Source organism: Sebastes fasciatus, chromosome 20 (assembly GCF_043250625.1).
Source record: "Sebastes fasciatus isolate fSebFas1 chromosome 20, fSebFas1.pri, whole genome shotgun sequence".
NCBI classification, from domain to species: domain Eukaryota; kingdom Metazoa; phylum Chordata; class Actinopteri; order Perciformes; family Sebastidae; genus Sebastes; species Sebastes fasciatus.
In genome coordinates this window covers 6126743-6150637 of record NC_133814.1, presented here as the reverse complement: position 1 = coordinate 6150637, position 23895 = coordinate 6126743, and the positions used below count along the sequence as shown (strand labels likewise).

At 42.0% G+C, this 23895-nt stretch overlaps 3 protein-coding genes across 3 annotated transcripts in view; 1 reads left to right on the top strand and 2 right to left on the bottom strand.

Moving 5' to 3' along the window:
* phf5a (PHD finger protein 5A) overlaps nucleotides 1–23895 on the top strand; it is a 373616-nt gene that overhangs the window by 344961 nt on the left and 4760 nt on the right. The window lies entirely within an intron of this gene.
* csdc2a (cold shock domain containing C2, RNA binding a) lies at nucleotides 593–10450 on the bottom strand. The gene is made up of 4 exons (XM_074619931.1): nucleotides 10226–10450; nucleotides 4569–4916; nucleotides 4227–4349; nucleotides 593–3049 (listed from the first exon to the last, which is right to left on the bottom strand). The coding sequence occupies exons 2-4, from the start codon at nucleotides 4754–4756 to the stop codon at nucleotides 2887–2889; spliced, it is 474 nt and encodes a 157-aa protein (XP_074476032.1). The 5' UTR covers nucleotides 4757–4916; nucleotides 10226–10450; the 3' UTR covers nucleotides 593–2886.
* On the bottom strand, nucleotides 12905–23768 carry aco2 (aconitase 2, mitochondrial). Its single transcript, XM_074619379.1, has 17 exons — nucleotides 23702–23768; nucleotides 21316–21458; nucleotides 20780–21038; nucleotides 20592–20684; nucleotides 20339–20497; nucleotides 20098–20248; nucleotides 19868–19972; nucleotides 19386–19477; nucleotides 17753–17858; nucleotides 17469–17626; nucleotides 17311–17384; nucleotides 17106–17217; nucleotides 16731–17009; nucleotides 16433–16624; nucleotides 15255–15387; nucleotides 14967–15088; nucleotides 12905–14872 (listed from the first exon to the last, which is right to left on the bottom strand). The coding sequence occupies exons 1-17, from the start codon at nucleotides 23735–23737 to the stop codon at nucleotides 14741–14743; spliced, it is 2346 nt and encodes a 781-aa protein (XP_074475480.1). The 5' UTR covers nucleotides 23738–23768; the 3' UTR covers nucleotides 12905–14740.

The window sequence follows — 23895 nt, the reverse complement described above, 5'->3', positions numbered from 1 at the left end:
TAAATCGGTAATAAATAATATAGTACAGTATATAGCAATAGTTAAACACCCATGGGGTGTAATTTACTGTATTATGTGTACTTTTATTTTTATTACCTCAAGTACATTTTGCCCCTTATGCAAACATATTTAAATTTAAGTAACATTTTTCAATGAATGACTTACTTGTAATGAAGTATTTTTACATTGTGGTATTGCTGATTTTACTTTTCTCACCACTGAACTTGAAATACTGTACATTTGTATGTGGTGTGTTGTTGTTTTTTTACACGTCTTTTGTCTATTGATGTGTTTTAGGCCCATCACCATGAAGAGAGTCATGTAATGAACTAGCAGATTATTTGTGCTGGGCTGCCCTCTAATGGAAGATGTGGACACAACATAGTCTGTGCTAAAGCAAAAACCCAGATGAACATTATCTAAGATCCCAAACAGCTGCCTGTCTGAGACACTGAGGCAAAAGCTTTGTCACAGACGGCTCTCGAAATAACCGCCCCAGTTATTCCACTTTGTACCGACACCAGTGACGACTAGAAAGACTCAACGAGCACGGAACAGTCTAAATTATCGTAATAATATCCCCACGCAGGTCTGTGAATACAGTAGTACGTTTTATTCAAACATTAACTTAATGACAAAAGACAGTGTCACAGTGATTTGACAGAAATAAAAATGCTTGTGAACACAATCCAACGTGTTTCCCTCACAGTAAAGAAACAAAGTGTGTTACTACGGCGTTAAGTCACACGACAAATCAAAGATGCATGATGGGAGACGTGCCGACGACGCCTCTCTGAAGGCTCCGGCTGTGTTAGTTACTGCATGATGAAACAGAATCAACACGTTCTACGTAAAAAAAAAAGAAAAAAATGACGACAAACAGTACAGAACATGCCGACTACTGCTTGTTATTTTGAACATCACATAGTTATTAAAAATTAGACAAGGATTATGTAGAAATTAGAAACTTGTGTTCGGAAAGTTTTTTTTTTTTTTGCCCGTCAATGACGACATGACAGTAGCAAAGGGATATTAACAGGGTAGCATCATTAGAGTGAGGTGTGCAGTGTATTCAAATAGGCTTACAAGTACTTATAAATGCAGCTTTTAATTACCAAACACCTGATGGTCTCATAGTTGCAAAAGAAAATAAATAAGTCAATAAATAAATAGTCTTTTTAAACTTACATCAGGAAGCTTTTGCTTTTTTTTCTCCCCACAGTTGTTTGCTTTGACGTACAAAACTTACTGGACTCTCCCAACTTTTCTCAGCTTGACCCTCCTCTTGAAAATCTAACACGGCGATTATTATTCTCCTTTATCGGCTTATTTTGACTGCTGACTTCCTGATTACACGTGCTTTGTAACATTTCAAATCAAGCTGTATCAGTGCGCAAATACATCTACAGACAATCACTCCATCCTCTGCCCCTTTCCCGACCTTCCTCCCTCTCCGGTTTCCTTCAACAACCAAAAACCCTCTGGCCTGTTTTCCAGCTACTGTCTCTACCACCAAAACTTAAGACCGTCATAGGAGCTGGCTACAATAATACTGGATTTCTACACTTGCCAAGTACACAAAATAGAGTAGTGCTACAATACTAAGAAGGAAAATAATTCCTTATTTATAGAGCTTTATTGCAGCTCTTGAGGCCGGAACGCATTAAGAGCTATTTGGATCTTTGTCAAAGATGCTTTCCGCTGTAAGTGTATTGATTGTTTCCGTTTCCGCAGCCGTGTACTAGCAGGGTTGTGTGTGGTACCTCAAACCACCTTAAAATGTTTTTGTTTTCTGAAGGCAGTGAGATGAAGGCAGATCAGAGAGGGTTGCTACAAATGTAAAAAATTTGTAAATGTAATTTCCTTTTTAATTCTGCTACGAGGCAACCGTCTCCATCTGCCTTTGTAAACACAGACACAATATGGCTAAATTGTGCAATTTTCAAATCAGATATTTGTCACGTGACTTTTGGCAGTGGTGGCATGTAATTTACATTAGTTCGTGGCTTAATTGTACTATAAAAAGAAGGAATATAAAAGTGAGATTGAAACTCAGAACTCCACTGAGCTGGTCCCTTGAAACTTAAAGGGGACATATTATGCTCATTTTCAGGTTCACACTTGTATTTTGAGGCTTCTACTAGAACATGTTTACATGTTCTAATGTTAAAAAAACCCTGTTAATTTTACTCATACCGTCTGTCTGAATATACCTGTATTCACCCTCTGTCTGAAACGCTCCGTTTTAGCGCCTGTCTCTTTAAGACCCCCTCCAGAAAAAGCCCAATCTGCTCTGATTGGCTTGCGAGAAAAATATGGACACACAAAAAATTGACTGGGTTGTCTTAATTCACAGTTTGCGGGATGGTAGGCACTCCAGATACCCGAATGTCAAAAGTGACTTTTTCATAATATGTCCCCTTTAAACTCTCTTGTCTGTAGTGTGCAAGTGGAGCGTCAATATAGCTCAACTGGGTCAAATTTGCTCAAAATGTGATTCGGCCTCTTTTTAGCATTCCGATTCAAGACATCGCTTCCCTAACAACCACTGATTTCCCAACTAAAGTATATCCCTTATGGGTCAAAGTAAAAATTCTATCACCAAGCCCTGAACCCTAACCTTCAAACCCTAAATTTAAACATCCAAACCCAAATGATGACCGTTAAAGGAAAACATTCAAACATATACATTCAAAGCATAATTGCCAGCCCTAACCTCAAACTAAAACGTTTCTCCAACACCTTTCCATAACCAAGCCACCTCAGGCCGCGGCACGACGAGCTCCAATCCCTCTTCCCCACACCTGTTCCCAAACCTCACACCCCAAAAACATAAAAACTAAATCCCCTTTTTTCCTTTGCAGCCTTGCAGCCTGGAGCGCTGGTCTAGGAGCTGATGATCTGACCTGACCAGGTCTCGTGCTTGCTGACTGGATTCAGGTGGGTGAGCACCACGTCGACAGCCTGGATCTTCTGGTTCTTGGGAGGGATGGGGCACACCTTGTACGTGACCTCGTCCCCTTCCATAGGCACGTACTCTCCATCAATGCTGTCCGGGAAACACAAACAAAACTGTTGTTGACTCATTTGTGAGCAATGTTTTTAAATGTAAAGTCTAAGTTAGCCCTGTCTCAGCTGTCTGCTCCCAAACAGCAATTTAGTACTGCACTTCCATAAAGTTGGGGGACTTGCTAGAGACAGATGATCAAAATCGATGCAGCAGATATATCCTGACTTTTAGTATCTATGGGTCAAGCTTCAGAAAACACTGGATCCTACACTTCCCATAATGCAACTTGATCCCATTTTAGACCCTCTTAGTGTCTTTCCTTCTGTCAAGTCTCATATCCAATTCTCATTTGTGGCACAAACATCATATTATGTTAAACACACCGTTTCTTTTTTAATTCTTCCATTCTCCATAGTTCAAACCACAGACTGTATATAAAGGTGGACGACATGACATCTTGATCGCCCCCTGGTGACTGGATGCAGGATAGGTCATAAATCCCACCTTCTCCATGTTAGTGGATGGGACATGGGCCAAACTAAAAAGTCAGAGTAACACGTCAAATATATTTTTCCGAAAGATGGTATCTGTCATTTTAGGTAGTTCTCACCATGCTGATGTATGTTCAAGTGTTCATTTTTCTAATAAGTTTTGTTTTAATTAGTTATTTGATGCTATAAAAAGGGGGTGTGACGTCATGATTGACAGCTGCTCTGAGTGAAGTAGTCGCGGAGTCGGAGAGAGGAGATGTAACTTTAACTTTCCATGACCGTCACGAGTGTAATAGATGTGTCACGGTGTCAATTTGACCATAAATGTAGTTCTAGAGATATTATGATTAGTTGTTGTGTCTTTCTAGCCAAACAGCTACCGTGGCGCTAACATAGCAGCTAGGTGGCTCACGCTAGTAAGCTGTGGCCGCGCTCGGCCAGTGATTGGCTCGGGTGGGTGTGTGGGCGGGACCTCGATACCGCGGCTCCGGGACCCCGATCGCTATTGCGCAGACTCTGGCTCCAAATGATCTCAAGATGGCAGCTCCCGTATCTGGGATATTATGGCTTCACTTTTGTACAGTGGGAGGAAGCGCAGCCGTGTCATCCGTCTTTACATGCAGTCTATGGTCCAAACGATATATTAAGAACCTACAAAGCAGGTCAACTTGCACAAAGTCAATTCATGTCATGAAAACAGTGTAAACTAAAAAAAATTCACTCACTCAGAGATGTGGACAAAGATGTCCTCTCCTCCTTGAGAGGGGTGTATGAATCCATGACCCTGAGACCTGGAGAAGTTTTTACACACCCCTTTATATACTGGACCTGATTTGGCTCGCACTGTCCTGCAGAGAAAGAGAGACGGAGACAGAGGGAGAGACAGAGAGAGAGGGAGGGACATCATAAATAATTACCATAATGGACATTATTGTAAAGCTTCCTTGATGGAACGATGACATGGCAATATCTGGTTTCTGGTTGTGGGCTTTTATGAACCATTATCAAAGTAAATGTAATGCACTATAAAAAAACAGGATATAAAGACTTGGATGTCTCCTACTCACGCTGAGTATGTGCGGGTGCGTTTGGTGGGCAGTGGGCTGGGCAGCTCTCCAGGCTGCGGCGGCTTCCTCTCCCTCTCCCAGACCCGACTGCCCTCCCTCAGGAAGGGGAAGGAGAGCTGCAGGGGGGTCCGGGGGGAGGTGAGCGGCAGCGAGTGGGCTGCCGGCGAGGAGGCATCAGGGTCTGACATCTTTGACTGGTTACAGGTTGGGGTTCTTCTTTTTTTCTGTTTTAGGTCTCCTCCGATGGAGCGCAAGGAAGAAGAGGAAGGAGGGTTACACCTCCTGCATGGCAAGATTGTGTGCGAGGGTGGGGAGGCGTTCAGAGAGGAGGTCTTACACCAACAGCACCTGCAATAAAGGAGCAAGGGAGGTATGGAAAGATGCCAGAGAGACAAAGAAAGGTTTTATTAAGTATCAAAGGTTGACAGGGACATACAAAAACTGGTGCAGGTGTAAGTTTTGTGGCCAGTGAAGTCTTACAGTTGAACTGTGCGCTTGGTGCAGCTGCAGTTGTCTAAAAACATGATTTATTAATACACATTGCCCTGTTTCCAAATGCCTGCAGTAACTCAAAGAGATAAGTAAATTACTATACTGGAAATGTAGAAAAATCTAACATCATCTCGACGTTTTTACTGTAACATGCTGACTATCACACTGAAGGTTTAGTAAATACAAAAGGGGAATCTGGCTCACTTCAATCATCACAAGAGGTTGATAGGAAATGTTACATATCAACTATTTTCCGACACAGACAAGCACATTTATAGTGGCTGTCCACTGAAATCTCCAAATACGGTGACATTGAACATTTCAGATAAACAGAAGGATTAATTGCTCCTCTGTGAGTTCAGACAAATCTCTAGTTTTTAAGATAAATAAACCATTAAAAAGCCCACTGGATTATCTAAAAATGCATTGTCATAAAGCCGAAGACGCACCTATAATTAAGAAATAATATATATTTATGATTGTGTTGGCAGAGCCGGCCTTGACCAATTTGATGCCCTGGGCAAAATTTTAGTTGGCGCCCCTTACATAGCAGCCGATTCCACCACTAACCATTTGGGTGATGGCAACCCAGAAAATAGGGGCTATTTAATGGGCTATGTAGTTATGTTGTTGTGGGCTTTTATGGTAATATTCTAAAATAATAGTATTAAATTAGTACTAGTAAAAATAGCAAAAGTTATACTTTTTTTTTTTTTTACTCCCCTCCTTTGGGGCACCCCTATGGATGGACGGCGCCCCTAGGATTCACCTATAGCGCCTATACAGCCTATACAGCCTATACCTAGGGCCAGCTCTGACTGTTGGCAAAGGATGAAACATTTTGATTGAGAGTCTAATTCGAAATACAGCATGTCCTCTGTAGCCGTATGGGGAAAAAATATTGTTTAAGTTGTCACAATAAGAACAATTAATCATAAACAGACCGAGATATTGGCTGATTTCCACCTATGTGTGTTTCAGAGTGTTTTTTTCTTTTGGTTGTAACATAAAAACCAGGCGTACAACAGCTGGCAGCTGCTGTGAGAAAAATGAGACTAACGAAGCAATTTGATTTCCGAGCACCAGACTGTGATCTTGCTGGCTTTGAAAAGGTCCCAAGATTATGTAAATAACAATCCTGCCCCGGAGGACCTCTGCTTGGCTCGGCTCATCACACATTATTATATTAAAAAACCCCACTCGCACATGACTGACATCCATTACAGGTTTGCTCTTTACAGCCTGTATTCAAACAGCAAGCTGCTCTCTGAAACGTTGACGACAGTCATTTTAGGACGAATGAGCTCTGTCGCCGTGCCACGACACAAACCCCAATTATCCTGTTGTAACTGGGAGTGTGTGATGTGTGTATCATTAGCTGGCTCACTACAGATACAAAAGGCTACAGGGTCACTGTTCTGCAGATAAGTTACACTGAAACCTGCAACACAGACGTGGGTGGATGCGTTATTGGGGTCATGAGCAGCCACCTCCTCGTGAATGGTAGTATTGATGTCACATCTGACTGTTGACAAAGACTGATGAATTCAGTGCGTGTCAGAGTGAATCCCTACAGGCTCCATTCAATATCACACTCCGCCACTCTCGCTGTCAGTCTAAATATAGCACTTTGTGTGTGTGTGTGTGGTGAGGTGGCGACTGTCTTTTACGCTGGACAACGTGGGTCACAAGCTGGAGGCTTTAAAGCTTTCCAAGGCAGAGGTTAACAAGCCGGCGTTGGGATGTATACACACTTCATATCATCGATGCAAGCCTTCGCTTCTCTCTGTGTTGTTTTCAAAATTTGGCAACGATGTTGTCATCATCTAACCCTCATCTGACTCATTGGTCCAGCCTCCATCTGCCGGTTTGAAATTATTCTTATTGAATGAACCGTCAGCTGATGACTAATATTTCATTGTAAGATATTTTTCTCCTAGGCAGCATGTGCAACTGTAAACAGAAATTGCATTAAAGAGGACCTATCATTCTAATTTCCAGGTGCAAACTTGTATTTTGGGTTTCTACTAGAACATGTTCACATACTTTAATGTTCAAAAAACACTTTAATTTTCTCATACCGGCTGTGCTGCAGCACCTCTTTTCACCCTCTGTATGAAACTCTCTGATTGAGCACCCAGTCTGCTCTGGTTGGTCAGCTGGCCCACTCTGTTGTGATTGGTCAACTGAACCAAACTCTTCGTACTCTAGTCAAGCTCCGCTCTATCTAGCTTTGTTTGACGGCATGCCAAACTAGCTGTTAGGCGAAATGAGTTACTTGGTGACATCACCATGTTACGGAAGAAAAGGCGGGACTTCAAGCAAAGCGTTTCAGGCAGTTCAAGAGCAGTGTTTCTGTGATGGAGGGTAACTCTCTTTGGAGTGGACTTTGGGCTTTTTTAACTTTGCAGACCTTTAACATGCACAAAAAACAATATAACACACTAAAGGAAAGGGAGAAAACACAAAAGCATAATAGGAACTCTTTAATATCAATTTTTACGCTAGCTTGGGGTGGTTTTTGCCTTTATCGAAAAATAGTCTATTCATTAAATGTGTTATAGAAACTCTTTTTTCCAATAAATTCTGATGTAGCAAACATTTAACTCGCATGACTGATCATCTGTTTCCGCTGACGCTGTTTTTTCGGATATTCCCATAACGTGCAAATGCTTATCTTCGTCTTCAGACAACATAAAACATGGTCAATACTATCTGACATGAAAGCACAATTACAACTTTCCCAATTCCTGAAAAATCTTTCCATTTTTCTCTCATAGATGGTTAGATGCATGCATGGCCAAGCCAACTTGTTTTGTTACTGGTTCGCATTCGCAACCTCTACCTCTTCTACACTGTTTACTGGCGGATTACAGCCATGCAAAGCCAATAGCACCAACTTTTTTGACCGGTAAGCCAAGTTTATTTGCTCCAAACCAGTTGATGGACATGCGTAATTCACATTCACTTTTTTTGCAATATTTCAAAAGTTTGCTTAAAATTTGTTTGACAATTGAATGGAAACACAGCTAATATCTCCTTAAAAATACCTCATGGCTCTATTATTATTCTTTGGAAAAACATATTTTCCCTATCAAACGGATTAAAACAGAGGATTAAAAGAGGGCAAATTCAGAGTAACATGAGAGAGCTGGTGGGATTTAGTTTGGCTTCTGTAAGGCACGTCCAAATAGTACAAGGGTTCAAAGGTCCCAAGCATCACCACGGGAGTGGCTTTAATCTTTCCAGTTTATAAAATCATTTAGCAGAGAGATTCTGCAAATGGCTGAGTGGGGCTTCTATCGCCCTGGTATCATGTTAGATAGTGTTGATGCGGTAATGATGACATCTGTCATCATGGTGGCACAGGGGAGAGGACTGATGCCATGACTGAATGGATGACAAGGCATAAATATGTAGCCTGAATAATTCAGCGACTTGACTGGCTGAGCTCCTCTTTCATTGGCCCTCTTATTAGCACCCAGAGTAGGCCAGCAAATGGACTTCTTTTTTTGGGGGGGAAGAGAGAGGCCAGATCCCAGACTGGACTGGAGAACGGAAGAGAGCTGGAGGAGCTTTGAAAAGAGAGACAAAAGGCCAAAAGCACCTCCCTGTGAAACCACGGCACTGAGGCAGTCTGTACTCCTCTCTGCATCAGCATGGGAGGCACGTCAACTCCTCTACACACACACACATTGTTGTGTTTCCATCACTTTAGAGGACATTGACTTCATTTCCTGGAGACGTATCCTAACCCTAACCATAACCGCTACTTGCCTAATCCTAGGGATGTCATGGAACCAGAAATCTAGTAGTCGATACCAATACCAGTGAATTTACACGATTCTCGATACCAATTCGATACCACGCTAAAAAAAACGGAAAAAAACCCCAATAAATCCCATGTAATTCAACACACACTCTTTTACTAAAACATTTGAACATTACAAAAAACAGAGGCATGTAGCCTTTAAGTAATACATAAAAAGAAACGTCTATTAACATTGCAAAACAGAACAGTGGCATGTAGCGTTCAAGTATTTAAAACAAGCAATATTGTTTGGATGTCCGTCTTTGAGGTGCTTTGCTAAATTGGAAGTATTTCCTCCTTTGGAAAGAAAAGTACGACGGCACCGTTACTGCACCGCATTCTGTTTTTTGCGAATCTATTATTACTCCTTGTAAATCCGCCTCGAACGCAAAGTGCTTCCATACCCAACTCTTGCTATTTGTTTTCTCAACGAGTTGAGGCGGAGGCAGCGCTGCAGCAGCACTTGTTGCCATCTTTCACGTCTCGTGTTGTTGTTTTTTTCCCGTGCTGTTACGGCGTTCTTCTTCTTCTTTCATTTCACGGCAGATGAGAACACTTGTAAGCGTATACTGCCCCCATTAGATCCGGAAGAATCGCATCTCCAGTATCTCCGCTCCGGTACCAAATGACCATTACAAGCATCGTTCGGTACCGAAGAAAACGAGTACCGTCACATTTTTAGAATTTTGGTACAGAGTTGATACCGAAGGTTTCTCGGTTCTCGTGACATCCCTACCTAGTCCTAATCCAAACCTTGCCTTAACCTAAACCTTACCTTAAACCAAGTCTTCACCCTAAAATGTAATAATTTAAGTTATGGGGACTTATGGGCATTTTTTCCCTAAAAGGAAGGTGAGTCCCCACAATGTGACTGTGTAAACAGATATAGGTCCCCAAAAATAAGTAATACAAGCACACACTCACACACACACATGGAGCCTATCTTTAAACTTTAAATTAGCCTTATAGCTTTATAGCTTGTTTTATAGTATATTTAGTTTGAAAGTGAGGGTGGCATAACCTAAATAATTCACTACACAATAAGAGCCCTTCAGGCGGCTTGTTTCCAGAACATTCTCACACTGTGGAGACAAGAAGGAGACAAGAAGGAGACAGGATGCTCAACTGATGCCAAAAAAATGTGACACCCAAAATGCCACAAAGAGGCTAAAATACATACAAAGAAATGACGGGTTGAGATGGTAAATCTGTGCTAAAAGACTATCACAGCGGCATTGTATCACAATAGTGTGGTGAAGCGGCCGTCTGCCCGACAGAGAGGAGAATAAAAGGCTGGATGTGTAAAGCTACAAATCACCCACAAACCGCCCGGTTCCATTTAACGATTACTTACCGTCAAAGCGCCGTTCAGCTGTCAGTCAGACGCGGTATACGGCCCTGTGTGTTTTTGGGGTTGATAACGAGCTCTATTATGTAATAAAATCCGGTGAAAGCTGCGGCGACATGTGGGGAATGAGTGAGAGGATGTTAGTCTGGATGCGGAGCAACACAGGCGGGATGAGAGAGAGAGAGGCGGTAGTAGAGAGATGAGATGGGAGGAGGGAGCAGGGGGTTCACTCTGAGCTAAACACAACACACCACACTACACTACACTCTTTGTTCTCCTCATGGATGGAGACGTTTCTCTTTATCACACTAGTGAGATTTAAGTGGATGTTGAGTGGACTTTATTTGATCAACCTACAGGTATTATGTGCTCTAGTTGTGTATGCTAATTGTCCTTGCTCATTTCAAAGGCAAATCAAGTCATGCTAATTAGCCTAGTGCTATTTCAGATTTTTTGTTAGTGTAGGCCTGAATAAAATATGCTTTTTTTTTTTTTTTTAAACCAAACATTGGTTGTTAAACCATGTTATTTCTCCACTTTTATTATTATTATTATTATTATAATAATAATTATTATTATTATTATTATTATTATTATTATTATTAATAATAATAATAATAATAATATTGACATGACGGGGGCTTAGTCTACAATTGTTTGACCAAATAGATAAAAAGAATATTATTATTATTATTATTATTATTATTATTATTAATAATACAAATAATTATTATTATTATTATTAATAATAAATAATAATAATATTGACTTAAGGGGGGCTTACTCTACAATTGTTTGACCAAATAGATTAAAAAAAATATTATTTATTTTTTGATATCTTGAAACATGCCTGGAGGGTTTCTTTAAACATACAGAGTCCATAATCTGGTATTGTATATCTGCTACGGTATGGTACATTGCTAGTATTGTTGTTATGCAGCATGTTGCAGTTATCCATTTGTCCCTGTATCTTCTACAAGTGGAAATTTCTCCCTATAAATAGTTTCTGGGACATTTCAGAATGACCACTTTGTTTGAAGGAGCTCTGGACATATTTTTTCTACACAGAATGGATAAGAGGACGAGACAAGTGTCTCATTATGGAGAGATGACAACATTCTTACATGGCCACTTTGGACAATAAATAATAAGAGAGAGAGAGAAGCTCTTTAAACTGGTTTCCATCCAGTTTATCCAGCATCTCAGTTTATCAGTGGTATCAGTACCATCAGGGGCAAAGCCAGGGCATTTGTATGCTGCATTTGCACACATGCACTACTTTACGTATTCAGCCTGTGTTCTATCAGGCCTTACCTTTTGACAGATGTGTCCCGGTTGTGGGCTATATTCAAAGCAAATCAAGGCCTGTCTCTAGAAAAGTGAAACTACTACAAAGACAGAGATCAAAAACTTGACTTCCATTCTCTTGATACAGGATTCCATATATCAGGACATGTCAAATGCAAATTTCCTCCTCTGTAGAGGCAACGCACGCCTTAATTATTCAGTCTTTCCCTTTTTTCCTGGATGTGTGAACTCCGTTGTGCAGATACATCTGAGCTGTCAAGAACCTGTCACTCAAAACAGGATTCATATCGAACTATTCTTTCAAAACCTTACAACAAGCCTGCTCAATAACAAGCTGAACGATTCTGAAAGGATGTCAAATTATTTTGACTGATATTTCAATTGCGATACAATTTGCGATATTAGAGGGAGTTTTTACATCATTATTCTCAGTTTCATTGAAAAACATATACAAATGATTATGGTGTGATTTTTGCGGGGATGTGTACCAAACAAAGATGTTTTTCCAAGTCTGTAGAATATGATGTGTAGGCCATGACATCTCTGCAGCATCACAATAATTTAAATAATTTAATTTTAATGAATAATAAATCATTTTAATAGTTGGTTGTTAACAAATATTGCACCACCTACGATTTGAAAATTGCAGTAGGTCATATTGCGATTTTGATACAATTTTGATTCATTGTGCAGCGCTAATTACCCCCAGATTTTAGATTAATGCATTGTTCATTTGTTCAGGTTTATCTTACCAACATCGTGCACGATTTAATTTTACTTTAAAGGTCCCATATGATGCTCATTTTCAGGTTCATACTTGTATTTTGTGTTTCTACTTAAACATGTTTACATGATTTAATGTTCAAAAAACACATTATTTTCCTCGTACTGTCTGCCTGAATATACCTGTATTCATGCTTTGTCTGAAACGCTCCGTTTTAGCGCATTTCAACGGAATTGCAACGGAATTGCGTTGCTAGGCAACAGTTTGGGTCTATGTTTACGTCCTGTCAGCTGATGGTTTTTACATACATGTAACAGGAAATAAACTGGGACAAATTTATAATGTTTACATTTAAAACCGTGTGATGGTCTAAATATTGTATATTTGTGACATCACAAATGGACAGAAATTGGCGTGTTTCAAACGCAGTTTCTGAATACGGGCTGGGTGTATTTCTCCGTATATTGAGCGTTTTGATAGTTTAACAGTATTTATATAGCGCTTAAACCTGCTTTATAATATAAAAGACCTGAAAATCTCACTTTTTACAATATGGGACCTTTAAGAGAATGGATCACTTCTCATCGTTACTGTACATCTCTACAAATACCAATAACCGTAGACAGATTGTAGTCACGTCACTGGAGCCAATGTAAATAAATGAGATCTGTGATTTTTATTTTACAACCCATTGGTATTTCTGTAATACAGAAAAGATTATCTGGGAGAAAAATAACACTTAAATGTACACGGAACCAGACACTTCACATACAGTCGGTTAGAGGAAGAGAGTGGTTTTAAGCTTTCATCTGATTTACCTCTTGATGCATTTAAATTGAAGGGACCAGGAAGGGAAGTAAAGGTAGGCATAAAGACAAAAACACATCTGGTTTCTGATCTGATGTAATGATCCACATGTTGAGGTTTTGGTTAATTATATCATCCACAGAGGACCAAAAGCAGCTGGCACAGTAATGTGGGGTTCTTATGAGTCGCCACAGTGGTAATTCAACATCAGTTTTACATTTTTCTCCACCATTGCAAAACAGACTATGCTGTTAACGTTCTTTATCTTTGTCGCGGTAAAAATAACATGTTACCCTACAAAAAAGGGTACTGGAAACACGGGATGGAAGAGGACACAGGTCCATGTTGAACCTGTGCTTGCCGTAAAAAGAGGTTTATGGAAAAAGAGCGCAGGATCTGAACCTTTTGCAGAAAAAAAAAGGATTAATAAATAAAGAAGGGGAAAAAGACATGACGTGTTTGACCTTGTAAAGAGGTTAAGGACTGATCGAAAGGGCAGTATAAAGATGGTGGAAGAAGAAGAAGAGGGGTTTTTACTGTATTCTTTCACAGTATTGAAGCATACAAATATTTCCGTATCTTAGGAAATGTCTGCAATGGGTGTCTGCAACCTCTTGTAACATTGACAACATGTACTGTGATGGATAAAAACATACTTTGCGTAAAGAACATGGATACAAAAATTGACCCCTTAAATGCCCTGTTAGATACACAGTAATTCATCTGTGATGTTCCAGTTACGCTGTTAGCTTCATTAACTTTTGTGTTGAATGCACTTACTGCCCAATGCTCTTGTGCAAGTTCCTACATTTCCCAGAATGCCTTTCAACAATCCCTAGAAAACAGCTGTGTCAACTAGGTGCTACTTTTAAAACTGACATATAAATAAAATGTGTAGCTGCTGTGCCTTGTAGACACTGCAGTAACTCCTCGTGGCCACTAGGGGGTGAGAAAATAAATGAATGAACGTGTGTGTCCACAAGTTCCTTTTGGATCCAAGTGGTTATTGCAACTACAACTACAATAAACAACAAATGGACCCAGAGGTGCAACCAACATTAGTGTTTACCCTGTTCAAGGTGGAGCAGGTTGAATGAACGACAATGGTTGACTGGAGCTGGTTATTGCCATAATGCAGTGTGCAACACAATCCTCAAGCAAGTGTGTGATCAGCTGGCTGAGCTCCAGCGTGAAGTGGCTTTATACACTCTACAGACCTGTTTGAACAGCTGCAAAAACACCGGCAGCACATCAGCTGGCAGGGTATTGTGTCAACGCTTGGGTCAATCAGCTTAGTGTGTCAAAGTGTGTGTGTGTGTGTGTGTGTGTCAAAGCTTTGTTTTAACAACAGACTCTGATTTCTAACCGGTTATCACTGTTTGGCTTTGAAACATAGCAGCGTACAGTACCTTCAAGAACGCTATGTACCGACAAATGAAATGTTTTAGAAATATCTGAGTTGCTATAGTTCCATCATGAACATTAGCTTGGCACTGAACTAATCAACATTTAACTCTTTGAGGTATACCGACACGTCTTCAGTCCAAACCGTGTGCTAATGCAGATGTTGGAACGATTATTAACAGCATCTTCATTCTTCATCCCCCAATCTTCCACGCAATCCTTTATCCCTTGAAAATCCACCTCCTCCTCCATGTTTTGTTCCTCGCTCCTCCTCTTCCTCACTGCAGCTGCTTCATCCTGTTGAGGGCGGAGCCCGCCTGGAACCATTCGATCTGCGTCTTGTTGAAGCTGTGGATCATCTCCAGGGCGTCCTCGCTGCCGTCGCTGTGCTTTACGACTGCGGTGAGAGGCTGGAGGAGAACAAGAGGAAGAGAAGAGGTTCTTGTTTTTCATGTAGAAACTGTAAGCGTGACATTTTTCTGTCTGTCTGTAACGCCCTCTTACCGTTCCTGGAGCGAAGGTTTGGAGTCCTCTGATGGAGATGGTGTCATCAGGGCAGATCTTGTCATAGTCTGAGGGGTTGCTGAAGGTCAGCGGCAGCATACCCTGCTTCTTCAAGTTAGTTTCTGAAGACGGGAGGGAGACATGTTTGTTCAGTCCTCACTTCAGGTAAAAAAACACTATTTTATACATAAATTCAGAAAAGAAACAACTAAAATTACTGGACATTTAGAGTTCTCTTCACTGAATCTTATGACGGTACCCCCATCTTTAGCAGTTATAGTGCAGTACCGTGAATTCTGGCGAAGCTCTTGACGATGATGGCTCTTCCTCCCAGATGCCTGGGCTCCAGCGCAGCGTGCTCTCTGCTGGAACCCTCGCCGTAGTTGTCATCTCCGACCACAACCCAGGACACACCGTTGGCCTGCACACAACAGGAAGGAGAAAGGGGTATTAAGCTGGATCCATACTTGATGTGAGGGGTTAACGGGAGTCCCGCTGTAGATAGCTACGGTGTAGGTTTTGATGTTTAGTATTTACAGTGTGGTTCACCTGCACCGCGCAACACTAGACGTGCGTGATCAGGCTGGATCCTTCTACCTCTCTAGGATTGTGTCAATGTCGAGCAAAATAGTGGGTAAACCCCAAAAGCCCTTGACTCAACATTTTACAGGAAGGACGAGGAAGAACCTGAGGAGTAGCCTGGCAGATAGCTCCCATCCTCATCAGCCAGTTTGAGCTCTTGAGCTCCAGGAGGCGCCATTGAGTCCCTCTGGCAACTAAAATGTGTTTTTAAGCCACAGACATGAACTGTTGTAATGTGTAATATGACCTGTCTATGTATATGTTTTTACTAACTGCTTTTAATGTTGTTGTTTCCTTTCCAAACACAGGAAACAAAAAGCAAAAATTCTTTAATTATATTCCCCACAGCAACTCTGTTCACAGTCTGTCATTACATTGTGAACAGAGCAGGGAATGGTTGAAGTTTTTGCTTGAAAAACAAACAAAAAACAACCGATTAATCGGTTATCAGACTTGCTGCCAATTATTTTGCAGCTCTACAACTGTAAATGCAGTTTTTGGAGAGGCAGTGTATTCAGTACGAGCAAAACACAATTGTGCGTCACATAAAAGGCATTTATCTGATGTTTAAGTGGGACACGATTCAATTTATAGGTCAGTGACTTTTAAGCTTCAAACTGAAAAGAAAGTAAAACACCATTCCTGTGATTCCACAAAGATCAGAAGGAGTAAAAAAAAGGGGAAAGAAGTGACAAAAAGAAGAGCAAAGTAAAGAGACAGGTGTGATTATTTTTAGAGCATGAATAAATTGAAGAAAAAGTTAAAAAGTTTGATGGAGGCCCACTCCAAGTCTGTGAATCCAAAAATTAAAATCAATACGATGCTAAAGGACGGACTACCTGAGGAAAGTAGTAGTGTAACTAGTCCCCCTGGTCGGTCCTCACCTTGTAGTGACGGGCCACATCGGGGACGCCTCCGTACTCCCCTGTCAGGAGGTTCTTGAGCTTGTTGATGCCGTCATTCTCACTGTTGACTGCTCCGATCAGCATGTTGTTGGAGATGTTATCCAGGTGACCGCGGAACTTCAGCCAAGGTCCGGCGGCGCTGATGTGGTCTGTGGTGCATTTGCCCTTCACCTGTGGGGGACAGGAAAGGAAAAGTAAAAAAACATTTCCAGCTGCAGTGAGAACATTTAAAGATAAACTGGAACCGGGAGGGGTTGGGGAGGGGGGGAGACCTGACCTTGATGAGGACCTTCAAGTCCTCAAGATCACTTCCGCTCCATTTGTCAAAGGGCTCCAGCAGCTGTAGCCGGTTGCTCTCTGGGCTGACGTCCACCCTGAGGCTGCCGCCGTCTGGGGGCGGGTGCTGGTAGGTGTCCTGGCCCGGGTCAAAGTCCTTGGCGGGTAGTTCATCTCCGTTGGGTGGGTCCAGCTTGAACTTCTCGCCGTTGGCGGCTGTGAGGTAATCCGTCTCTGGGTTAAAGTTTAATGTGCCGGCGATTGCGAGGGCGACGACAATCTGAGGAAGAAGAGGAGATGGAGGGAATTTAGTAAGAGTGTGTGTGTACATTCTAGTGTCACAACTAGTGTTGAGCATCTAGTGGGGTGAGTTTACCTCAGGGGAGGTAACAAAGGCGTGTGTTGCAGGGTTAGCATCATTCCTGGCTGTGAAGTTTCTGTTGAAGGAAGTGACGATTGTGTTCTTCTCTCCCTTTTTCACGTCCTGCCTGAATGCAAAATACACACAATATATTAACTTAAAGAAAACACAAGTCCAGTTGAACTATTTGGACACTGTAAGTCATGGCACAAACACTTACCTGTCCCACTGTCCAATGCAGGGTCCACATGCGTTGGCCAGGACCACACCTCCGACATCACCGAGGATCTTTGACTACAGGAGGACACAAACACATCTGAGTTTTTGATACATCACCCAGAGATAAATCATCAGTAGAAGGGAGTCGCCAACACTCACGTATCCGTCTCTTTCGATGGTGGCGCGAATCTGCTCGGAGCCGGGGGTGACCGTGAACTGAGCTTTGCACTTCAGGCCTTTATCCAGCGCCTGCTTGGCCACGGAGGCAGCGCGGCCCATGTCCTCGTAGCTGGAGTTGGTACAGCTGCCGATCAGACCTAAAAAGGGGGGAAAGGAGCCAGATCGGATATCAGAGAGCATCTCGCTGAAAACAATGTAATGAGATAAATAGCAGGAGTATGACTGAAAGCCGTGCAGCCTATCCATCCCTGTTCAGTTCTTACCAACTTTAACCTCTAGCGGCCAGCCGTTCTTCTCAGCCACAGCACCGATTTCAGACACTGGGTTAGCCAGGTCAGGGGTGAAGGGTCCGTTGATGTGAGGCTTCAGCTAGAGAAAGAAGCAACACAACGTTCAAGTTACTTAAGTCATTCTCAAATAAACCGAACTCCGTAACTAACTACCTAACTCTGTAACTGAAGCAGTCAAGTGAACCTCTCATATTTTGCAGCAATTTATAACGTATGAGTCATGTTTAATTGTAATGGTGCAAAGTATATTTAGAGCTAGAGGTGGGAGTAAGTCACAAGCAAGTCCCAAGTCTTAACCGTCAAGTCACAAATTACTGTGGTGAGAATCAAGCAAGTCAGGTCGCGCTCCTGCTATGAGTCAAGCAAGTCACGAGTCAAGTCGTAAGACCACCCCAATGTATAAAACTAGAATGGCACTCGGAGAGCGCAGACCTCCGCCAACGCGTGACTTTAAAAACAGATCACAGCTCACAGCTGGCGGTTACGTGAGGTGGTCGGCTTATTATAAACACGGTGTGTTTCCGTGTGACGTATCGGCGGATGCCTCTCTCATTCAGCAGCCTTGTTATGTCTGTAGTATAACGTTATACTACGTTGTCTGTCATCCCGTCATCTACAGTTTTTTTCTGTCTCACCGCGGACGGCCAGCAGCTTCCGCACACATCCACACATGTATCTCTCTGCTCTCAGATGGAGGCGGGGTCATGCGTCATCAACGAGTTATCAGCTACACTGCGCATGTGCCACTGTAACTGCCTGACAGCCGCGGTTCATCTTCTCGCTGTGTGTGCGTGTGTCGGTGTGCGTGTGACGGAGTGTTTGCGTAATCTTGAATTGTGTACTCTCTCGCAATTCTACATGCAAATTGTATTATTCTTGGACAAGCCCCCTCCACGATAGCTGGCTTGTGCGTTGGCCTCTGCTGGTCTGCCGTGTCCTAGTGAGTTGCCAGGTTTGCGCACATTGCACTAGAAATCACCTAATCATGTTTCAAAAACAAAACGTAACTTGTCAATATCTAGAAGAAATGCTAATATTTAATAAATAATAAGTCAAGTCCTTTTGAGTCATCCGTCTCAAGTCATGAATACTAAGTACAAAGTCAAGTCGAGTCTGTTATCTGTGTTAGTCAATCAAGTCTCAGGTCTTCAAATTTGCGACTGGAGTCTGACTTGAGTCGAGTCATGTGACTCGAGTCCTCCACCTCTGATTTAGAGATGTAGAGGAAAAATTCAGACCACATTCTGAGATATCAAAGTATTCCAGCATTGATTAAAGACCTACAGGAGTTATATCTGCATTATTCCCAACCAAGACCCGGATCCAACAACCCATAACGTTCATGACTTTACAGAACTAAGTGACAGTATTTCTTAAAAATGATATAAAACAGTCTGGTTTCTAGCAAACTATAAAAGTAATATCTAATGCAAATGGAATGTTTAGGTTCTCTCTCTGGGCTACAGCTCATAAAGTGGTGTTAAATGATCCCTGGCCAGAGACCTTTGTTTCATGTCACCCCCTCCACGTATTTCCTGTTGCTCTACACTTTGAAGTATCCAATGAAGGCAGAAACACAAAAAGATCATTTAAAAAAAAGACAGACCTCGTCCAGATTGAGCTCGATGAGCTCGTCGTACTCGCAGCCTTCATCTGGTACCAACAAGTCTGAGTATTCATCAGCCAGGGCAGCGATCTCTGGGAACAAACAAGACACCAAGCTTTCATTTATAACAGGCCACTTTTCATTCTTCTTCCTTCTAATCTTGATTACTTGTATCCTTCTGTTGTTTGTTAGGAGGTAAAATGGTTTATATGTCCAAATCTAATGCAAAAAAATCTATCATTTTATTATTTTTCTGGATTTATTTTGTACAGTTTTGTTTTCTCTGACAGTTTGACAAAGGACAGGGAGAAGAATCAGAGAAGTGACCGTGATCCTGGCCCACATGCAAATTCAGGACATTAACTACTTTAAATCTTTTGGTGTTTATTGTGGATTTTATAATCGTTTTGTCTTTCTTTGACTCGGTCACAAGTGATAGTAATAGAAAATAAGAAATTGTATGAACAAAGCCCTAAACATACGTCCACGTCCAGTCTTCTCCAGGTACGTCTTCATGCGGTGGTTGTAGGGGAACACTGAGGTCGTGGCTCCGATCTCTGCTCCCATGTTGCAAATGGTGGCCATTCCTGCAAACAGCAAAACAAATGCATATTACATATGAGCCAAACAGCTGCGAAGCTAAATGATAAACAATATCAAAATGTAATGAAGTCAGGTTGAAAAAAGTTTTTTTTTTTTTTTTTTAACTCACCAGTGCAGGAAATGGAGTCAACTCCTGGTCCGTGGTATTCTACGATGGCTCCAGTGCCTCCCTTCACCGTCAGGATGCCGGCCACTTTCAAGATGATGTCCTTAGGAGACGTCCAGCCTGAGAGGCTGCCGGTCAACTTCACGCCGATCACCTGTGAGGAAGAGATTGGTGAATTACTAGTGGTAAGGAAAAGGAAAACTGTTGAGACAGAAAATACAGGAACATATCGTATCCTGCTAACCTTGGGGCACTTGAGCTCCCAGGCGATTCCTGCCATGACGTCGACGGCGTCTGCTCCTCCGACGCCGATGCAGATGGAACCAAGCCCGCCGCCGTTTGGTGTGTGGGAATCTGTGCCGATCAGCATCACTCCAGGGTAGGCGTAGTTCTCTAGGATGATCTGGTTTTATATGAAAAATCTGAACTTTAGCATGTTAAAATTACAACGACATGTCATTTTCCAAGCACTGCATCAGAACTTTAAGCAATAATACCTGATGGATGATTCCAGAGCCTGGTTTCCAGAAGCCAACTCCATATTTTGCCCCAGCGGTGGACAGGAAGTTGTAGACCTCCTCGTTGACTTCCTACGATGAGAATCACAACAATAACGCCATGTTAACAAGTCATTACTTTTGAGACATTATTAGTACAATTACCGTGAACAAATGAGATCCCTCACCTTTGCTCTGGCCAGATCCTGCACTCCTCCGGTCTGGGCCTCGATCAGGTGGTCACAGTGGATGGTGGAGGGCACGGCCACCTTCGGCAGGCCGCTGCTGATGAACTGGAGCATCGCCATCTGGGCCGTGGCGTCCTGCATGGCCACGCGGTCGGGGCGCAGCCGCAGGTATGTGCGACCGCGGTCGATCTCCTGCGTGTGGGGGGCGTCGAGGTGGCCGTACACGATCTTCTCCGACAGGGTGAGTGGCCGGTTGAGTCTGGGCAGAAAAATTTAATTTCATTCGTAGAAGGATGCTGCGACATCAGAAGAAGTTTCAGCAAGGAACAGGTCAGACGATGAGCTACAACATGGAAATAACCAATAAAAAGTAGCTAATGAATAAAACAAGTGTGAAGACAATGCACTGTGGGTCAAAGCTGACTAGCGAGAACTGTGGTAAAGGACAAGCAAACACTCAAACAGATAAGGCAGTGTTTGGTAGAAACAGTGATGTGAGCCACAGCAAACACAGAGCAGATTAGGAGAACACTGACCTTTTTCGCACAATGTCAATGTTGGACTGGAGCCTCTCATAGTTGACGTAGGAAGTGGGCTCAAAGCGGCTCATAGACACATTGGCCTTGGCTCTGTAGGCTGCAGATACATGCAGGCGCCGTGCACCGTGGCCCAGAGCCAGCTGGAGACAACAACACAAGAAAAAAAAAATACAAGTATGAGCATAATGACAGAGCTGCGGACAAAAACAGACACACCGTTATCACTTCTATTTTGTATTCTTCTTTTGAAAATCTTCTTGAAATAGAGCTGAAAGAGGAGGATGAGAAAATAGGGTGCCTAAAATCGTATACATGACTTCCATAATAGGAAGTTAGCATGTGAATGCCACGTTGTTTTCCAGTCCACACTCAAGTGTCAGATATCAGGGTGATGCCAGGTGAACATGCTAGCCCCCTCCCTCCCATAAACTCACTCCAGTGAACCTGCTGAGCAACTCAGCTCTGTTTGATTATGTACTAATGTGTGATTGTAAAGCATGTTATTACCAGAAAAGAGCAAAACTGTTCGGTAGACTCCCTCCAAATAGATAAATCAGAATCAGCTTTATTGGCCAAGTATGTGTGAACGCATACGAGGAATTTGACTGTTTTTTGCATTGCTCCCAATGAATACTTAGACAGAAATAAACGTAACGACTAGGAACAAGGACAACAAAGCTGGACATATAAAGGTAAAGTATAGACAGGACTATTATGTCCACAAGTATGTGGGAAAAATAAGTGTACATTATTATATATATAAATAAATAAATAAATAAATATATATATAGAATGTAAATGTAAAGATGTCTTTATACAGTACGTACAGCGTGTAGGATTCTTATTGACAGATGATATAAAAGTGACTGCCTGCAGGAAGAAACTGTTCTAAAATCGTCACTAATATCACAAATAATGAAGTTATCGAAGAAGACGGGCAGAAGAACACACGGTCAGACAGCTGAAGGTCTTCAATGACCAGACAATGTGTGCTAGAGATTAGCTGCCATTCAGTGAAAGAGCTGACAGAGAGCAGCTGAACCCACAACCTTTAAATCAGTTGACTTTTGGTGTCAAGCAGCTCCTAGCAAACAGTTGCTGTCAATCAAGGAGCTAATTCAGGAGTTAATAATACAGCAATTGGTAAATCTAATTGTGGGTCCTTCAGACATCAAACTGGGCAATCTATTACTTTCTATTGGTGTAAACCTTAATGTGGTGTTTTTATGAGTTGGGATGCACAGATTTCTTTTCGACTATTAAAGTAACACTACAGAGCTTCAACTGGCTCAAGTTTCTCTAACACTTAATGACAATGCCAATGCCAGCTGAAAATGGCCATTGAAACACTGGCGAAGTTACATAACACAAAGCCTAGTAGTGCCACAAGGGTTGAGTTCTGATAGCTGGTTCCAGGTTGGCAAAAAACCCAACTCTCTGTCTATCAACCCTTTCATCTCTTTTCACTCTTTTTTTTTTTTTTATTAGATCAGTAAACAAAACCTTCAGATAGCTTTACCAGCAGCAGATTATATCAACTGCAGTTAAACCTGCAGTAGATTTTGGGCATTATTGGGCAAAGATTCCATAATAACCTTTCAGCATGTTGTAACTCAAGTGTTCAGTTATTCAGTCACATGTCATGAACTAGAATGGGATTTTTACAAGCCTTCAATGACACAGTTTATTATGTCTATATTACTAGAAGAAGGTGATCTGGTTATCTGCTCTTTTTCTTTGACATCACACAGCTCGATGGAGCCATCAAAGTGAGATTGAATACACTTCAATTGAAGCTGTGGGTTCAGGTGGAGGAGACACCTGCTGGTCTGTTATTATTAAGGACAGTTATTGGACATATGAGTCACACACCTTGTTAACTTTACAACAGACTGAATGGGTTTATTTATCTTAGAGCAATCACAACATAATGATGAGTAAGACTGTGTTTGCTATGATCTAACAGACATGTTTTCTGTCTTCATCATGCTGCTCTCCTGTAGCCTGCTGGCAGCTCTAACCTTGTGGTTAACCTTGCTATTAGACACCTAACTCCATGTCTAAAGCTAGCCTAGCTGTGTCCGTTTCAGGGTTAAAGGTAAAGGTAATGAGCTCCTGTAAACGCAGACATTAGCTGTGTTTCATTAAGCCGGTGTCAGACTATCAGACTATCTGTTGCTCATTAGATGGTTCAGTCAGTCAGGACACGATGACCCGGTCAGCGAGCCGGTGACCGGTGAACAGCTAGTTGTCCTTAGCAACCGCCCTCTGAGCTTTACTGAGGTCAGACTAACATTACAGTGGGTTTATTAAATGCAAGACCGCAGGTGACATCCTTCGCAGGTTTATAATAAGGTGAAATGAGCCGTTTCTCGTCTCTTACCTGGAGCCGGGCGACAGTCAGACAGTAGGTGGCCATTTTGTTCACTGACAAAGATGTGTCGGTCGGAGGTGACGTCACAGTATTTATAGCCGCGGTCTCGCAGGTTCTTGAAGGACAAAATATTTACGGTAGTTTTTACCTTTATTAAAATTGTTAATAAATTGTAATTTAAACTTAGATACATCAGTTTTTTT

What these genes read in the sequence shown, in the direction of transcription:
- aco2 (XM_074619379.1), bottom strand. Translation starts at nt 23,737, where the DNA reads ATGGCCACCTACTGTCTGACTGTCGCCCGGCTCCAG. An exon ending in AGGATCTGGCCAGAGCAAAG is followed by an intron (nt 20,685 to 20,779) that starts GTGAGGGATCTC and finishes TTCTCATCGTAG; the next exon opens with GAAGTCAACGAGGAGGTCTA. An exon ending in ACTTGAAGGTCCTCATCAAG is followed by an intron (nt 16,625 to 16,730) that starts GTCAGGTCTCCC and finishes TGTCCCCCACAG; the next exon opens with GTGAAGGGCAAATGCACCAC.
- csdc2a (XM_074619931.1), bottom strand. Translation starts at nt 4,756, where the DNA reads ATGTCAGACCCTGATGCCTCCTCGCCGGCAGCCCACTCGCTGCCGCTC. An exon ending in CGCACCCGCACATACTCAGC is followed by an intron (nt 4,350 to 4,568) that starts GTGAGTAGGAGA and finishes CTTTCTCTGCAG; the next exon opens with GACAGTGCGAGCCAAATCAG. An exon ending in ATCTTTGTCCACATCTCTGA is followed by an intron (nt 3,050 to 4,226) that starts GTGAGTGAATTT and finishes TTTCCCGGACAG; the next exon opens with CATTGATGGAGAGTACGTGC.